The 18697-nt window shown below is 49.2% G+C and overlaps 1 protein-coding gene across 3 annotated transcripts in view; it reads left to right on the top strand.

Moving 5' to 3' along the window:
- Nucleotides 1-18697, top strand: part of FBN3 (fibrillin 3) — a 150278-nt gene that overhangs the window by 44952 nt on the left and 86629 nt on the right. For all 3 annotated transcript variants that reach the window (XM_082206194.1, XM_082206195.1, XM_082206196.1), the window contains 3 exons: nt 7031-7228; nt 8426-8551; nt 15207-15332. In XM_082206194.1, the coding sequence (XP_082062320.1) occupies nt 7031-7228; nt 8426-8551; nt 15207-15332 (450 nt within the window). The remainder of the gene's footprint in view (nt 1-7030; nt 7229-8425; nt 8552-15206; nt 15333-18697) is intronic.

The following is an 18697-nucleotide window of genomic DNA, read 5'->3' as shown; positions in this document are numbered from 1 at the left end:
CATCATCCCTGGCTAACAGGACGATCATGAAAACATGCAGAACTGAACTTAAGACCGGAAGAATGATAACCAACATCGATGGATCTTCCCATCCCTGCCCTAGACTTGATGGTATTTATAGAAGAAGAAGAAGAAGAAGAAGAAGAAGAAGAAGAAGAAGAAGAAGAAGAAGAGGAAGAAAAAGAAGAAGAGGAGGAGGAGGAGTTGTTGTTCGGATTTGATATCCTGCTTTATCAGTACCCTAAGGAGTCTCCAGAAAGGGACGCGGGTGGCGCTGTGGGTTAAACCACAGAGCCTAGGACTTGCCGATCAGAAGGTCGGTGGTTCGAATCCCCGCAATGATGGGGTGAGCTCCCGTTGCTCGGTCCCTGCTCCTGCCAACCTAGCAGTTCGAAAGCACCTCAAAGTGCAAGTAGATAAATAGGTACCACTCCGGCGGGAAGGTAAACGGAGTTTCCATGCCCTGCTCTTGCTCGCCAGAAGCGGCTTAGTTCTGCTGGCCACATGACCCGGAAGCTGTATGCCGGCTCCCTCGGCCAATAAAGCGAGATGAGCACCGCAACCCCAGAGTCAGCCACGACTGGACATAATGGTCAGAGGTCCCTTTACCTTTATCTTTACCTTTACGGAGTCTCAAAGCAGCTAACAATCTCATTTCCCTTCCTCCCCCACAACAAACCCTCTGTGAGGTGAGTGGGGCTGAGAGACTTCAGAGAAGTGTGACTAGCCCAAGGTCACCCAGCAGCTGTGTGTGGAGAAGGGTGGAAGTGAACCCGGTTCACCAGATTACGAGTCCACAGCTCTTAACCACTACACTGGTTTAACTCTTAACCACTACACTGCGTTTTGATTCGGAAATCTAGCCAGCCATTCCTGCTGGAATTGGGGAGTCCGTTCCTCTCATTCTACGGCATGGGGCGCTTCTCCCTCAAACAGCGCTACAGTTCCCAGAACGGTTGAACCAATCAGCTCACTCTTCCCAGGGAATTTTGGGAACTGCGAGCGCTTTCCTGGCAACTCTCAGCAACCTTTGCGGACTGAAGTTCCTAGGAGTCTTTGGCGGAGAAACCGAGACGGTTTAAAGCGGTATGGAACTCCTTTCCGTGTGAGGACGGCGCCTTGAGACGCGTCCGGATCCAGCGCCCGGTTTCCTCAGGAGTAAAGCTTCCCTTGTTCCCTGGGGCAAACCCAGTGGGTCGACAGATGAGACCTTCCGAAAGGCGAATTTCGGAGTCGACGTGCAAGAATGTGGGGAGGCGGTTCGCTGGGTCCTTCCCACAGCTGTTGGGGAGGTGGACTGCGCTCCAAACATACCTGGGGTCAGAGCCCAGCCTTGGGCACAGAAGTGGGGTGGGTGCGCAGCAATCACGTCCCCGAGCCTTAATAAAGTTTGATTGGAGCCTCATTAAATCTTTAATCATATGACCCATTAAAATCAGCCCCAGATGCTTCCTGGCAAAAAGCCAACCTGCCCTGGCCTGTCTGCTTCAAACTCACAAGCTGCTTTGGCACCGTTCCCTTCCTAGGCTTGGAAACGAAATCCGAAAAAATCTATTTTTGGCGATTCCCGGCCCCCCTCCCTCCTTCGCACAAGTCTGCTTCTCCCCCCTTCCTCTGTCTCTCGCACACTCTGTCTTTCTCTTTTGCACTACTGCGGAGACGTTTTCCTTGCAGTGTGGGGGCTTTCTTTGTGATTGGAGGTAGGGGTGGTTCAAATGGTGAGGGGGCTGAATGAATGGTTGTGTGTGTGTGAACGAACTTAAAAATGGAAAGCGTAATGCTGGTGGGTCAACAAAAGAGGTTCAAAGACACTTTCAAGGCAAATCTTAAAAAATGTAGTACAGTGGTGCCTCGCAAGACAAAAAGAATCCGTTCTGTGATTCTCTTCGTCTAGCGGTTTTTTCGTCTTGCGAAGCAAGCCCATTGATGGATTAGTTGATTAGCGCTATTAGCGGCTTTTAGCGGCTTATCTGCTGATCGGATCAGCTGATAAGCGGCTTAGCGGCTTAGAAAAAGGGGGGAAAGAGAAAAAAACCCGCAGGAACTCGCAAGACATTGTCGTCTTGCGAAGCAAGCCCATAGGAGATTCGTTTTGCGAAGCACCTCCAAAACGGAAAACTCTTTCGTCTAGCGAGTTTTCTGTCTTGCGAGGCATTCGTCTTGCGGGGCACCACTGTATACAGTGGTACCTCAGGTTACAGACGCTTGAGGTTACAGACTCCGCTAACCAAGAAATAGTACCTTGGGTTAAGAACTTTGCTTCAGGATGAGAACAGAAATCGGGCTCCGGCAGCAGCGGGAGGCCCCATTAGCTAAAGTGGTACCTCAGGTTTAGAACAGTTTCAGGTTAAGAACGGACCTCTGGAACGAATTACAGTGGTACCTCGGGTTAAGTACTTAATTCCCAGCAATTAGTAATAGTAATACATTTATATTGTTATGATTAAATATTTTTTATTAGGTTTTCAAATACATAAAGCAGAGTGAGTTATCGTTGGAGGTAAGCAGATATAATTATGCTTCCCTCAGTCAGTAAACAAACATACACAGAACTACTATAACAAATAAACGAATTCACTGAAAACAACCTAAATCCCACCCACAAACTAAAGACCCTTTGGTTCTAAGTACAGTGGTACATTGGGTTAAGAACTTAATTCGTTGCAGAGGTCCGTTCTTAACCTGAAACCATTCTTAACCTGAGGTACCACTTTAGCTAATTGGGCCTCCTGCTGCTGCTGCGCTGGCAGGGCACGATTTCTGTTCTCATCCTGAAGCAAAGTTCTTAACCTGAGGTACTATTTCTGGGTTAGAGGAGTCTGTAACCTGAAGCATATGTAACCTGAGGTACCACTGTACACACTGACAACTGGGAAACACTGGCCTGCAAGTGCTCCAGTTGGAGAACAGCCTTTACCAAAGGTGTCGTGGGCTTTGAAGACACTCGAACTCAGGACGCAAGAGAGAAACATGCTAAGAGGAAGGCACGCTTGGCAAACCCTCACCGGGATCAACTGCCGCCTGGAAACCTAGGTCCCCACTGTGGAAGGACGTGTAGATCCAGAATTGGCCTCCACAGTCACTTATGGACTCATTGTTAAAACCGTGTTCATGGAAGGCAATCTTACTCGGCTACGCGGAGTAAGGAGAAGGGGACGACACAAGGAGAAGGGGACGACAGAGGACGAGATGGTGGGGCAGTGTTCTCGAAGCTACCAGCATGAGTTTGACCATACTGCGGGAGGCAGTGGAAGACAGGAGGGCCTGGCGTGCTCTGGTCCAGGGGGTCACGAAGAGGCGGACACGACTAAACAACAACAAATCCTTCCTGGTAGCTATTCTACCATTTCCTCTCAGACACTCCTTCCTCAAACATTTCTAAGCCTGCGGTAGAAGAGACACGCTATCAGGGTATGGCAAAGCCCAGAAGAGGCATCCCTGACAAACTGGAACGTGTCCAGAGGAGGGCAACCAAAATGGTCAAAGGCCTGGAAACGATGCCTTATGAGGAACGGCTAAGGGAGCTGGGCATGTTTAGCCTGGAGAAGAGGAGGTTAAGGGGTGATATGATAGCCATGTTCAAATATATAAAAGGATGTCACACAGAGGAGGGAGAAAGGTTGTTTTCTGCTGCTCCAGAGAAGCGGACACGGAGCAATGGATCCAAACTACAAGAAAGAAGATTCCACCTAAACATTAGGAAGAACTTCCTGACAGGAAGAGCTGTTTGACAGTGGAATTTGCTGCCAAGGAGTGTGGTGGAGTCTCCTGCTTTGGAGGTCTTTAAGCAGAGGCTTGACAACCATATGTCAGGAGTGCTCTGATGGTGTTTCCTGCTTGGCAGGGGGTTGGACTCGATGGCCCTTGTGGTCTCTTCCAACTCTATGATTCTATGATTCTATGATTCTGGAACATCTGCCTTGATTGCTCCAGATTCCAAAGCACAGACTCTCTTGCTCAGCACAGGACATTTCACGATGGATGGATAATTCCACCCCCCTGCTAGTTTTAATTACGTTTTCTGTTTGGAAGGAGGGGGAGACCAACTGTTCCACATTATGAAAAGATTCCGTTTTAACCTCTCTCTTTTTTGGTAGAATGAGCTAAACGGTTACACATGAAGTTTGGGTCCTAATGAGCTGTAGAGACGTCGCGGGGCTGCAAAATAGGGAAGAGAACCACGTCCCGCAATCTGTTTCCGATCACCCGGCAATCCCCTGTAGAAAATATTTGGCCTTGTTTGGGTTGTGTGGAAATACATGAGGCCTTTGGAGGAAAAAGGCAGTCGCTCTCATCCCAGCTATGCTTTTGGGTTTCCTCGGGAGAGCTCATACCCTCCAATGTTTCTCCGGCGGAAGTAGGGACGTCCTAAGGAAAAGTCGCGAAATTCAGAGACGCCTGCTTCTTGGGAGAAAAGCGATGGCAAACCTACACAGCATCTTAAAAAGCAGAGACATCACCTTGCCGACAAAGGTCCGTCTTGTTAAAGTTAATACTACTACTACTAATAATAATAATAATAATAATAATAGCAAAGACATCACCTTGCCAACAAAGGAGTGTATAGTTAAAGCTATGGTTTTCCCAGTAGTGATGTATGGAAGTGAGAGCTGGACCATAAAGAAGGCTAATCGCCAAATAATGGATGCTTTTGAATTCTGGTGCTGGAGGAGACTCTTGAGAGTCCCATGGACTGCAAGAAGATCAAACCTCTCCATTCTGAAAGAAATCAGCCCTGAGTGCTCACTGGAAGGACAGATCCTGAAGCTGAGGCTCCAAGACTTTGGCCACCTCATGAGAAGAGAAGACTCCCTGGAAAAGACCCTGATGTTGGGAAAGATGGAGGGCACAAGGAGAAGGGGACGACAGAGGACGAGATGGTGGGACAGTGTTCTCGAAGCTACCAGCATGAGTTTGACCAAACTGCGGGAGGCAGTGGGAGACAGGAGGGCCTGGCGTGCTCTGGTCCAGGGGGTCACGAAGAGGCGGACGCGACTAAACGACTAAACAACAACAAAAGAAAAAGCGGGATGTTCTGAGATCGAATCTGAAACCGAGACGGCCTCTGGGAATCTGGGACTGTCCCTGCAAAATAGGGACACTTAGGGAGTTTTGACATCTCTCTCTTTTATGCTTGTATCGCCTGCTGAAGTTGAAATTGCCTACCTTTGGAATTCATTCACACACACACACCCCAAAGATTTTATTAATTTTCCAAATTTATAACAAACAGATAAGAAAAAGAAAATCAAAACAAACCAACAAACATTTATGCTGATTATAATAATTCCACTTTTGTTAACATTGTTAGGTGACTTCCTGTAATCCCCCTGGCTGAGTTTCCATATAAATCATTCTAACAGTTTTCCAAAACTATTTCCCCATAAAATTTACTTGGTCAATTAATATCTTACTTTCTTTTCATTTTTAACCTTAACGTAATATTTTACACATTGCATTTTCAAATCCGAGGCCTATTTGGTACTCGCAAGTAATTCTAGAATCATAGAATCATAGAATCATAGAGTTGGAAGAGACCACAAGGGCCATCGAGTCCAGCCCCCTGCCAAGCAGGAAACACCATCAGAGCACTCCTGTCATAATTACCGTATTTTTTGCTCTATAACACGCACCCGACCATAACACGCACGTAGTTTTTAGAGGAGGAAAATCCGTAGGCATGCCACCCGTAGGCATTCCCTCTATAACATGCACAGACATTTCCCCTTACTTTCTAGGAGGAAAAACGTGAGTGTTATGGTGCAAAAAATACGGTATATTCTTATTATATTATCTTAAGATATTTAGCTAAATAGACTTTGAATTTCTTCCACTCCTCTTCCTCCTCCCTCTGGTCACGTACTTTTCCGGTCAGGTTAGCTAGCTCCGAAATTCCATCATCTGCCTACCTGTGGAAGCAGGTAGAAAGCAGGAAGGAAACATCTATGACAAAGCAGGTTGACCAGGCTGGAAGCTGATAGACGATGGGTTCTATTCAGTGTTAGCTGTACTCTGAGGAGATGGACTGAAATCAATGGACTACTGCTTTAGGTCCAGTAATTTGAGTGGGTCTCCTCGGAACAGAACTCCATTTTTGGAACCGTCAAGCCAAATGTGGATATGATTTTGTAAGAGCTGTCCAACTGCAAAGAGAACGCACCTCAGGCTAAGTACCGTATTTTTCGCTCTATAAGACGCACCAGACCACAAGACGCACCTAGTTTTTGGAGGAGGAAAACAAGAAAATAAATATTCTGAATCTCAGAAGCCAGAACAGCAAGAAGGATCTCTGCGCAGTGAAAGCAGCAATCCCTCTTGCTGTTCTGGCTTCTGGGATAGCTGCGCAGCCTGCATTCGCTCCATAAGACGCACACACATTTCCCCTTACTTTTTAGGAGGGAAAAAGTCTTATAGAGCAAAAAATACGGTACTGAATTCGTTCCGGAGGTCCGCACTTAAAAACTGTTCTTAACCTGAAGCACCACTTTAGCTAATGGGGCCTCCCGCTGCTGCTGCGCCGCTGGAGCACAATTTCTGTTCTCACCCTGAAGCAAAGTTCTTAACCTGAAGCACTATTTCTGGGTTAGCGGAGTCTGTAACCTGAAGTGTATGTAACCCAAGGTACCACTGTACAGTCATACCTCGGGTCGAATGTGCTTCGGGATGAGCGCGTTCGAGTTGCGCTCTGCAGCAACCCGGAAGTAATGGAGCGCGTTACTTCCGTGTTTCGCCGCTTGCGCATGCGCAGACGCTCAAAATGACGTCACGCACATGCACAGAAGCGCCGAAACATGACCCACGCATGCGCAGAAGTGCAGACACAGGTTACGTTTGCTTCTAGATGTGAACAGGGCTCCGGAACGGATGTTTGTACATGTTTTGTAGCTTGGGGGTTGTCCTGAATCCTTTGCTGTCATTCAAGGCTCAGGTGGCCTGGAGTGCCTTCCATTGGCCTGGAGTGCCTTCCACTGACTTTTCAAGATTTTGATTCAAAATCATAAACCTATCCCCTTTCTTGTTCCTCTCCTAGATTACCGCACGGGCCCCTGCTTCAGCCAAGTCAGCAACCAGATGTGCCAAGGGCAACTCAGTGGCATCGTTTGCACCAAGACCATGTGCTGCGCCACCATCGGGCGGGCATGGGGCCACCCTTGCGAGATGTGCCCCGCCCAGCCCCACCCCTGCCGCCGTGGCTTCATCCCTAACATACGCACTGGCGCTTGCCAAGGTAAGTTCCTTCACGACTCGCCCAGCCCCTACTGGAAGCTCAGAACCATTGCCATGATTGACGGGGCCTTTTCGGTGGCGGCACCAAAGCTGCTGGACGCTGCCCTTTCAGAAAGAGTCCTGCTCAAAAGGGCCTTTCATAGCCGTTGATGTTTCGAGCGGCTTTAACCGCTGCTTTTCAAGGGAGATGGAATCAAAAGGACGTCCGATAAAATACGTTTCTCTCCCTTGAGCCCAAGAGAGGGTTTTCTTGCTTCTAAAACTCCTTTGAAGCAGTCAAACGAGGAGTCCCGAAACAAAATAAAATGGGGTTGTTGTTTTTTTTGCTGATTTGATGTCACACAAAAGCAGATGAGCAGCTACAGAGCACAGTTTCTCTCAGAGCAGGGATTGGCAAGTTTTACCTCGCTTGGGCCGGTTCACTCCAGCGGAGATTCCTCCGTGGGCTGGATTCAGCGGGCACACCTGTGATTTCCGGCTTCTGCACAAACGTGACTTCCGGCACCTGCGCAGGCACGATTTCCGGTGCTGTGGGTTAAACCACTGAGCCTAGGACTTGCCGATCAGAAGGTCGGCGGTTTGCAACGGGGTGAGCTCCCATTGCTAGGTCCCTGCTCCTGCCAACCTAGCAGTTCGAAAGCACCTCAAAGTGCAAGTAGATAAATAGGTACCGCTCCGGTGGGAAGGGAAACGGCGTTTCTGTGCGCTGCTCTGGTTCGCCAGAAGCGGCTTACTCCTGCTGGCCACATCACGCGGAAGCTGTTCGCCGGATCCCTTGGCCAATAAAGCGAGATGAGCGCTGCAACCCCAGAGTCGGTCACGACTGGACCTAATGGTCAGGGGTCCCTTTACCTTTAAGGAGTCTCGAAGTGGCTAACATTCTCCTTTCCCTTCCTCCCCCACAACAAACACTCTTTGGGGTGAGTGGGGCAGAGAGACTTCAGAGAAGTGTGACTGGCCCAAGGTCACCCAGCAGCTGCATGTGGAGGAGCAGAGACGCAAACCCAATTCACCAGATTACGAATCTACTCCTCTTAACCACTACACAACACTGGGAGGTCCGGCGTAGATAGCGTTCCGAACAATGGTTTGTGCAAACCAGGGTTTACTGTGCCGCAGACCTGGCAAAATGAAGGTGACCTTTACCTTCAGCATTCTCAGCTGTCTTCATTTGTGTTTCCTCACTTCCTCCCTGCAGATGTGGACGAATGCCAGGCAATCCCCGGGCTTTGCCAAGGAGGAAACTGCCTCAACACCGTGGGGTCCTACGAATGCAAGTGCCCGGTGGGCCACAAGCAGAGCGAGACGAGCCACAAGTGCGAAGGTGAGCGGGGGAGATAAAGGGGCCAGAAATTTCCAAAGGAGAAACATGTGGGAATGTTCAGGGTGGCAGGAGAGGATATATTGCTTATTAATGACCTTCCTAACTTGTGGCGCCGTGGGTTAAACCACAGAGCCTAGGACTTGCCGATCAGAAGGTCGGCGGTTCGAATCCCCGCGATGGGGTGAGCACCCGTTGCTCAGTCCCTGCTCCTGCCCACCTAGCAGTTCGAAAGCACGTCAAAGTGCAAGTAGATAAATAGGTACCGCTCCGGCGGGAAGGTAAACGGCGTTTCTGTGCGCTGCTCTGGTTCACCAGAAGCAGCTTAGTCCTGCTGGCCACATGACCCGGAAGCTGTACGCCGGCTCCCTCGGCCAATAAAGCGAGATGAGAGCCGCAACCCCAGAGTCGGCCACAACTGGACCTAATGGTCAGGGGTCCCTTTACCTTTACCTTTTTAATATCCTTCCTAACTTGTGCTAGCAAGTTCCTTTACTTAGCAGAGTTTACATTCCCCTTCTCACGCACAGCAGATAGCTGGTCGCAGGCTCGTGTGAGCCTCTCACTATGATACAACTAAGCCTGTCCCAGACTGAATTGTATGTTCCTGGTACAGTGGTGCCTCGCAAGACGAAAAGAATCCGTTCTGTGATTCTCTTCGTCTAGCAGTTTTTTCTTCTTGCGAAGCAAGCCCATTGACGGATTAGCGGATTAGCGGCTTTTAGCAGCTTTTAGCGGCTTATCTGCTGATCGGATCAGCTGATAAGCGGCTTAGCGGCTTAGAAAAAGGGGGGGAACCAGCAGGAACTCGCAAGACATTGTTGTCTTGCGAAGCAAGCCCATAGGAAATTCGTTTTGCGAAGCACCTCCAAAACGGAAAACTCTTTCGTCTAGCGAGTTTTCTGTCTTGCGAGGTATTCGTCTTGCGGGGCACCACTGTAAATTCCCTTTAAAAAAGTAACGGTAAAGGACCCCTGATAGTTAAGTCCAGTCACAGACGAGTCTGGGGTTGCGGCGCTCATCTCGCATTACAGGCCGAGGGAGGTGGCGTTTGTCCGCAGACAGAGGGGCCTCAAAAAAAATTGGTTGTAATAAAAAAAGGGGTTGTAATCCAAAAAAAGGGACATGCACTTCTGGGTTTGATGTGGTTGTAATCCAAAACAGTTGTAATCCAAAGCGGTTTCAAACCAGTGGTTCTCAAACTTAATCCATTCCAAAAGCAAAGCATTCCAAAACCAAGGCACGCTTTCCCATAGAAAGTCATGCAAAACGGATTAATCCGTTCCAGACTACCCCTAAAACAGCAATTTAACATGAATTTTACTATCTAACAAGACTATTGATCCATAAAATGAAAGCAACAAACAATGCACTGCAGTCACACAATCAATCAGTAGCTGAACTGGGTTCCGCACAGTCACAAAAACAAAAAGAGCCGCAAAAAACAGAAAAGCAGAATAAATAGCAAGAACAGACAGACCTCAGCGTAACACTCAAAACGGAAGCGTTATAACACTCAAAACAGAGCATGTTCGGCTTCCGAAAAATGCTCGCAAACCGGATCACTTACAGTGGTAACTCAGGTTAAGTACCCAATTCGTTCCGGAGGTCCGTTCTTAACCTGAAACTGTTCTTAACCTGAAGTACCACTTTAGCTAATGGGGCCTCCCGCTGCCGCTGCTCCGCCGGAGCCCGATTTCTGTTCTCATCCTGAAGCAAAGTTCTTAACCTGAAGCACTATTTCTGGGTTAGCGGAGTCTGTAACCTGAAGCGTATGTAACCCGAGGTACCACTGTGCTTCCGGGTTTGCGGTGTTTGGCTTCTAAGTTGTTTGAGTGCCAAGGCGTTTGGGAACCAAGGTACCGCTGTACTGGAGCGAATATTTCCAGCCTTCCGCAAAGCTCATATCCGCCCCCGCCCTCCCTCTCCTCTTTATGAGAAAAGGCTTTCCAGGGTGTGTTGAGAGCGGGCGGGGGGGATGTCGCACATTCCCAGATGTGCTGCGGTCGGACTGCTTTCCCCATCAGGTTCAGCCGCGGCGTCTCTCTCAGAAAAAGGCGTATTCCCTCCCCCAAAGGGCTTGTTTAACGCTCTGGAATGTGTCAGCGAAAAGAATATTCGTTCCAGAGGTTCGTTCTTAACCTGAAACTGTTCTTAACCTGAAGCACTATTTCTGGGTTAGCGGAGTCTGTAACCTGAAGCGTATGTAACCTGAAGCGTATGTAACCCGAGGTACCACTGGTACTGTTTAAGCAAGCCAGGAACCCATTAATTGAGCTATGGCAATACCCCCACCTCCCGCAAAAGCCCACAGGAGCCGCGCACCCTTTAAGGAGCGTACGGCTACTGTGGGCTTTTCTACGAGGAGGGAGAAGGGACTGACTGGCCGCGTCAGTCCCTTCTCCCTCCTGAGGAAAAGCCCGCAAGAGCCCTCGCGGAGCTTGTGTGCGGCTTTTGGGGGCTTTCCCTCCCTGCCTCCCCCCTGCATTTGCTCCATAGGACGCGCACACATTTCCCCTTCATTTTCGGAGGGGGAAAAGTGCGTCCTATAGAGTGAAAAATGCAGTAAGTTCCATGAAAGCAAAGTTGGAGGAAGATGAAATCCTAGCAATTCTGGGGCTCTTGCGAAGAGGTAGCGTCAACAGGTTTTCCTCCCTGGCTCCCTTTTGGAGGTTGTTCCTTCCTTCCTTTCTTGGCTCGGCTTTGTGGTTTGCAAAGCTCAAAACAAAACCCACCCCAAGACAAAACCCCAGACCCTTCCACGCTTGCTTTGGCCCCAAAAAAGCGAATCTGGGTTCCAAAGTCAACGTCTCGCCTTCAATCCCATCATTGTGTGGGAGCCCAAAAGCGCCAAATTTTTAAGAGAGACTTGGAACGCAACTGGCAGGCGCTTTTTGAAATACCATATTTTTTGCTCTATAAGACTCACTTTTTCCCTCCTAAAAAGTAAGGGGAAATGTGTGTGCGTCTTATGGAGCGAATGCAGGCTGCGCAGCTATCCCAGAAGCCAGAACAGCAAGAGGGATTGCTGCTTTCACTGCGCAGCGATCCCTCTTGCTGTTCTGGCTTCTGAGATTCAGAATATTTTTTTTCTTGTTTTCCTCCTCCAAAAACTAGGTGCGTCTTGTGGTCTGGTGCGTCTTATAGAGCGAAAAATACGGTACCTTGAGTCAGAAGCAGCAGGGGTATGTGTCTGTGGATGTCAGGCTCATGGGGACCATAGCTGTCAACTTTTCCCTTTTCTTGCGAGGAATCCTATTCGGATGAAGGGAATTTCCCTCAAAAAAGAGAGAAACATTGACAGCTATGATGGGGACAAGGGTGCAAAGATCTCATTTGCGGAACGGGGAAGTTTCACATCGCCAGAGCTGCGCAAAAGTTGGGATGCAAACAGTGCCGGATTTACGTATAAGCTAAACAAGCTATAGCTTAGGGCTCCACTCTCTTGGGGGCCCCCAAAAAAATTAAAGGGAAAAAACCTGGATGTACATTTCCAAAGGGACGCGGGTGGCGCTATGGGTAAAACCACAGAGCCTAGGACTTGCTGATCAGAAGGTTGGTGGTTTGAATCCCCGTGATGGGGTGAGCTCCCGTTGCTCGGTCCCTGCTCCTGCCAACCTAGCACTTCGAAAGCACTTCAAAGTACAAGTAGATAAATAGGTACCGCTCCAGCGGGAACGTAAACGGCGTTTCCGTGCGCTGCTCTGGTTCGCCAGAAGCGGCTTAGTTCTGCTGGCCACATGACCCGGAAGCTGTATGCTGGCTCCCTCGGCCAATAAAGCGAGATGAGCGCCGTAACCCCAGAGTTGGCCACGACTGGACCTAACGGTCAGGGGTCCCTTTACCTTTACCTTTACCTTTACCTTTCCAAAATATAAGATAATTGCATTTCAGTTTAACAATTACTGTGATAAAAAACGTAGTTTGTTATGTGCAAATGGCTTTACCTATCGGGTCCATAAATTACCATAAAGCATATATTCAACACAAAAAAACAGCGACAATTTGTTGCTGATAAAGGACAGCTGGACAGATAAAGGGCCCCATTACCTTAAGTAGCTTCATCAAACCTAAATCCAGCCCTGGATACAAAGAGGAAATGATTCCTACCCCTTCCTAGATTTGTCAGCGAGAATCAGCATAGCAATATATTGGAAGATAATGTAAAACAGGATTCTGGGTTTCGTATACAGTCATACCTCAAGTTACAGATGCTTCAGGTTGTCTTTTTGCGGGTTATGGACCCGCCGAAACCCGGAAGTACCAGAATGGGTTAGAAGTGCTAAATCGCGCTTGGCACATGCACAGAAGCACCGAATCGCAACCCGCCCGTGCGCAGACGTGTCGCTGTGGGTTGCGAAGGCGCATCCCGCATGGATCAGGTTCGCAACCCGAGCACCCACTGTACAGTGGTACCTCGGGTGACATACGCTTCAGGTTACAGACTCCGCTAACCCAGAAATAGTGCTTCAGGTGAAGAACTTTGCTTCAGGGTGAGAACAGAAATCATGCTCCAGTGGCGCGACAGCAGCAGGAGGCCCCATTAGCTAAAGTGGTGCTTCAGGTTAAGAACAGTCTCAGGTTAAGAACGGACCTCCAGAACGAATTAAGTACTTAACCCGAGGTAGCACTGTAACTTGGTTCTCAAATTTAATCCATTACGGGAGTTCGTTTGACTCCTGAAACAGTTCAAAAACCAAGGTGCGGCTTCCGATTGGAGCTTCCTGCGGCCAATCGGAAGCTGCGCCGGACGTTCAGCTTCCAAAAAACGTTCGCAAACCGGAACACTCACTTTTGGGTTTGCGGATTCCGGGAGCCGATTTGTGCGGCAACTAAGGCGTTTGACTACCGAGGTACGACTGTGCATATTAAATCGTCAAAAAGCAGCAGCAGAAGACAATATTTGCCAAAGCAGAAGTCTGGGGAGGGGTTGTTCGGTTTTCTAGGGAAACAAACTCACCCATTCAGGGAGCCCAGCAAACCCAGTATAGCCTTGGAACTGGGCTTGGAGAGACCGGCTGATTGCTGAATGGGATACAGCTGCAGGCAGCCTGCGGAACCTCAACATCCACCATGGGGCTTGCCCGTAAAAAGGGAGTTTGCGGTGATCTCAGAGGTTTCCAGGAACCCTCTTCTTCGCGGGGGTTTGTGGGCGAGGTGTGAGTTTCGCTGGGAGCTGGGTGAGAGCCAAGGTGGACGGGTGGAGCCCTGGGCGAGAGCCAGGAGGCCGTGAGAGGTGTCTGGAGGAGAAGGCGCTGAAACGAGTCTATCAAAGAATCGAAAGAGTTGGAAGGGACCATGTCAAGGAGTGAGAAGTAAAGCAACAGGGGACCAAGCAGAGGTCCACACCTGCCTTGTGGAACAGCCCTCCCATCAGATGTCAAGGAGATAAAGAATTACAGTGGTACCTCGCAGTGGCGTAGCGTGGGTTGTCAGCACCCGGGGCAAGGCAAGTAATTTGCGCCCCCTAACCCGTATATTTGCGCCCCCTAACCCTAACCCCCAGATGTTGCGCCCGGTGCGGCCGGCCCCCCCTGCACCCCCCACGCTACGCCACTGGTACCTCTGGTTAAGAACTTAATTCGTTCTGGAGGTCTGTTCTTAAGCTGAAACTGTTCTTAACCTGAAGCACCACTTTAGCTAATGGGGCCTCCTGCTGCCGCCGCGCCGCCGGAGCACGATTTCTGTTCTCATCCTGAAACAAAGTTCTTAACCCGAGGTACTATTTCTGGGTTAGCGGAGTCTGCAACCTGAAGCGTATGTAACCGGAGGTACCACTGTATACAACTTCTAGAAGACATCTGAAGGCAGCCCTGTATTAGGAAGTTGTTGTTTTTTAATTAAAGTTCTTATATCACATATGTATACATTATCATATTACATTACAGGGCATATTATAATATAATTTCCAACATGTGCACAAAGTTTATATACCAAATTAATGTACCTAAAGCAAGAAAAAAAGGGGGGAAAGACATAAAGCCATTTCAAAATAATATTTCTACCAACACTACAGACTCAATCTCGTTGTGTATTCTTTTTCTACAAATGAATGTACTCCTATTATGGTATATTTCTTTACAGTTTATCTAATACATTCCTATATCAATATGTACCCGTATCAGGAAGCTTTTAACCCTTCTCAACCCCCCAATTTGGCCCTTCTCAACCCCGCAATTTTGCCACACACACACCCTCTACCTGGTTCCCTGTAACTTGGCTTCTTGCAGGGAGGGAACCGCCAGAAGGCCCTCGGAGCGGGACCTCAGTGTCCGGGCTGGACAATGGGAGTGGAGACGCTTCTTCAGGGATACAGGGCTGAGACAATTTAGGGCTTGGATAGGCAACCTTAGGCCCGGGGGCCAAATCCGGCCCAATCGCCTTCTCAATCCGGTCCGCGGACGGTCAGGGAATCAGCGTGTTTTTAAATGAGTAGAATGTGTCCTTTTATTTAAAATGCACCTCTGGGTTATTTTTGGGGCATAGGAATTTGTTCATATTCCCCCCAAAAAAATATAGTCCGGCCCCCCGCAAGGTCTGAGGGACAGTGGACCGGCCCCCTGCTGAAAAAGTTTGCTGACCCCTGGGCTACAACACTCAGGTTACTACATCACCAAGCCAGTCCACTCTCACGGTTCTTGCAATTGCTCTTTCCTAGATGTTGACGAATGTACCAGCGTCTCAGGAGTTTGCGACGGCGGCGAGTGCACCAACACGGCCGGGAGCTACGTCTGTGCCTGTCCCCGGGGCTTCATGACGAGTCCGGATGGCTCCCGTTGTGTGGGTAAGATGGAGAATCGATTGCTCAATTCGCCATTGCCGCTGTGGACTTACTGGGGTGTTTCTTTTCAAACCATAGCTGTCAAGCGTCCCTTATTTGGCGGGACAGTCCCTTATCCCAGCGCCGTGTCCCGCTGCTGTCCCTTATTGATGATGTCCCTTAAATTTCCCGGGTTTCAAAGGAAGCAGCTCCTCTCCCTCCCTCCCTGCCGGCCAGGGAGGAGGGAGGCTCCAACTGTGTTGCTTGGCTGCCCGGCCCGCCCCCCTCCGACTTCCTCTCACCAGCCTCGGCCCCGGGGAACCCCTCCCCGCCGGGACTGGTGGGAGCCTCGGGCCCTTCCGCCACCATCCTCCTCGCGGCTGCCGAACTGAGCGACTCTGCCTGGGGCCTCCCCTCTGCCCGTCACCACCGCTCCCACTCCCGCTAGGCCATACTGCAGCTGTGCCACCAAAGGAACCAGATGAGATGGTCTGCCTGGCATGCAATCGCTTCTCCCGTAGATATGTAGTGGTAGACTAGCATAGATGGTCTGATCTGCGGGTTTACTTTGGTTTGCCAGAAGCGGCTTAATCCTGCTGGCCACATGACCCGGAAGCTATACGCCAGCTCCCTCGGCCAATAAAGCGAGATGAGCGCCGCAACCCCAGAGTCGGCCACGACTGAACCTAATGGTCAGGGGTCCCTTTACCTTTACAGTGTTTTGTGTTGTGTAGGCTCCTATGATGTAAATCATGGGTTTAACCCACAGCGCCACCCGCGTCCCTTACTGTTGCTGTATGTAGACTTTATTTTATTTGTTCTTTATCTTATATTTTGGAAATGTACATCCAGGGTTTTTCCCCCTCTTTACATTTTTTTGGGGGGCCCATGCGAATGGGGCCCTAAGCTATACAGTGGTGCCCCGCAAGACGAATGCCTCGCAAGACGGAAAACTCGCTAGACGAAAGAGTTTTCCGTTTTGGAGGTGCTTCGCAAAACGAATTTCCTATGGGCTTGCTTCGCAAGACGACAACGTCTTGCGAGTTCCTGCGGGGTTTTTTCCTCCCCCCCTTTTTCTAAGCCGCTAAGCCGCTTATCAGCTGATCCGATCAGCAGATAAGCCGCTAAAAGCCGCTAATAGCGCTAATCCGCTAATCCGTCAATGGGCTTGCTTCGCAAGACGAAAAGACCGCTAGACGTAGAGAATCACAAAACGGATTCTTTTCGTCTTGCGAGGCACCACTGTAGCTTGTTTAGCTTATACGTAAATCCGGCACTGCGGGGTTTACAAGATGGAGGCGGAGGGGGGGTAGAGAGAAAGGAGTCGCTTTCTTTTTTAGGATGGCACATATGGACCCTAGCATCCTTTTGAGGCTGCCAGAAAAGACCGAGCAAATTTAATTAAAGATCCTGGTTGTTGTTTTTTAAGAAAAATAACTCGCCTCTCCCAGTGGGACCACTTGCAGTGTTGGCTGGTTCTTACCTTGGCTACGTCATGCGTTGGGGCTTCTTTTTCCCTGCCTCCCCCCACACCACCCAGAGTGAACATGTGCCGTAAATGTGCCGTCACTCGCTGAGAGGAACAATATTTTCTCTGGCCGGGGAGGCCTGCGTCCCAGTGGGTCCTCAAATTACGTCCTGCTTTCTGAAAGGTTCCTTTGTTCCACCGGACGGGATGAGAATTCCTCGCAAGGCGGAGTGCGCTGGACGTTCCCAAGGCTTCCCTTCCACCCCGTAGACGAGCGGCGATTATGTATTTATTTTTAAAACACAACCCAGCTATGAATAGTTCAAAACATCCCAGCATAGCTAGGAGTTATTCGCGACCTGCCAGACATGGCCAAAGCAGTTTCCCAACACTCGGAGCAGGAAATAACTCCATTTCAGATTTACTTTTTAAGTGTTTTTTCTTTTTTCCCTTTCCTTTTTTGAATAGCTGCAGTCATTTCTCCTCTGTGCGTATTGCGGACTGGGTTGTAGCCAGCCCTGTTTTCCCTCAAGAGTAGACCCACTGAAACGAACGGACCTGTTTTAGCTGCGTTTATCCATTTCAGCCGGTAAAGCTTAGTTGAACCAAACCCAATATTGGTCCTGCGCAAAGTAGGCCCTTTGAAATGACTTAGCTAAGAGCAATTACCGTATTTTGTGCTCTATAAGATGCACCAGACCACAAGACGCACCTAGTTTTTGGAGGAGGAAAACAAGAAAACAAATATTCTGAATCTCAGAAGTCAGAACAGCAAGAGGGATCGCTGCACAGTGAAAGCAGCAATCCCTCTTGCTCTTCTGGCTTCTGGGATAGCTGCACAGCCTGCATTCGCTCCATAAGACGCACACACATTTCCCCTTACTTTTTAGGAGGGAAAAAGTGAGTCTTATAGAGCAAAAAATATGGTAATCCGTCTGAGTAGAATTCAGTTGGATACAACCCATAGTTTGTAAAATTTATCATCACCATCATCATTATTATTAATTAAATTTGTATAACGCCTGCTTCTTGGGAGAAAAGCAGTGACAAACCTAGACAGCATCTTAAAAAGCAGAGACATCACCTTGCCAACAAAGATGTGCATAGTTAAAGCTATGGTTTTCCCAGTAGTGATGTATGGAAGTAAGAGCTGGACCATAAAGAAGGCTGATCGCCGAAGAATGGGTGCTTTTGAATTCTGGTGCTGGAGGAGACTCTTGAGAGTCCCATGGACTGCAAGAAGATCAAACTTCTCCATTCTGAAGGAAATCAGCACTGAGTGCTCACTGGAAGGACAGATCCTGAAGCTGAGGCTCCAAGAGTTTGGCCACCTCATGAGAAGAGAAGACTCCCTGGAAAAGACTCTGATGTTGGGAAAGATGGAGGGCACAAGGAGAAGGGGACGACGGAGGACGAGATGGCTGGACAGTGTTCTCGAAGCTACCAGCATGAGTTTGACCAAACTGCGGGAGGCAGTGGAAGACAGGAGGGCCTGGTGTGCTCTGGTCCAGGGGGTCACGAAGAGGTGGACATGACTAAATGACTAAACAACAACAAGAAGAAGGCCCTATAACTGCAAACCCACCACCAGTAAGAATAGTTCTCTGGGTGATATACATTTCTCCAATGAAAATAGGGACATCCCAACATTTCTCCAATGAAAATAGGGACGCCTTAGGAAAAGTGGGACATTCGGGGATCAAAAAAAGGATTGTCCCTGGAAAATATGGTCCCTTTCACAGAGCTACGAGCAGTTTAACAATCAATCCCTCTTCGCAGGGAACTCTGGGAATTGTAGTTCAGAGGGTGGGATATAGAGGCCTCCTAAGAGGTCTTGGAGGGACGCGGGTGGCGCTGTGGGTTAAACCACAGAGCCTAGGACCTGCTGATCAGAAGGTCAGCGGTTCGAATCCCCGCGACG

This window comes from Podarcis vaucheri, assembly GCF_965113315.1.
Source record: "Podarcis vaucheri genome assembly, chromosome: 18".
NCBI classification, from domain to species: domain Eukaryota; kingdom Metazoa; phylum Chordata; class Lepidosauria; order Squamata; family Lacertidae; genus Podarcis; species Podarcis vaucheri.
This window is presented reverse-complemented; position numbering and strand designations above follow the sequence as displayed.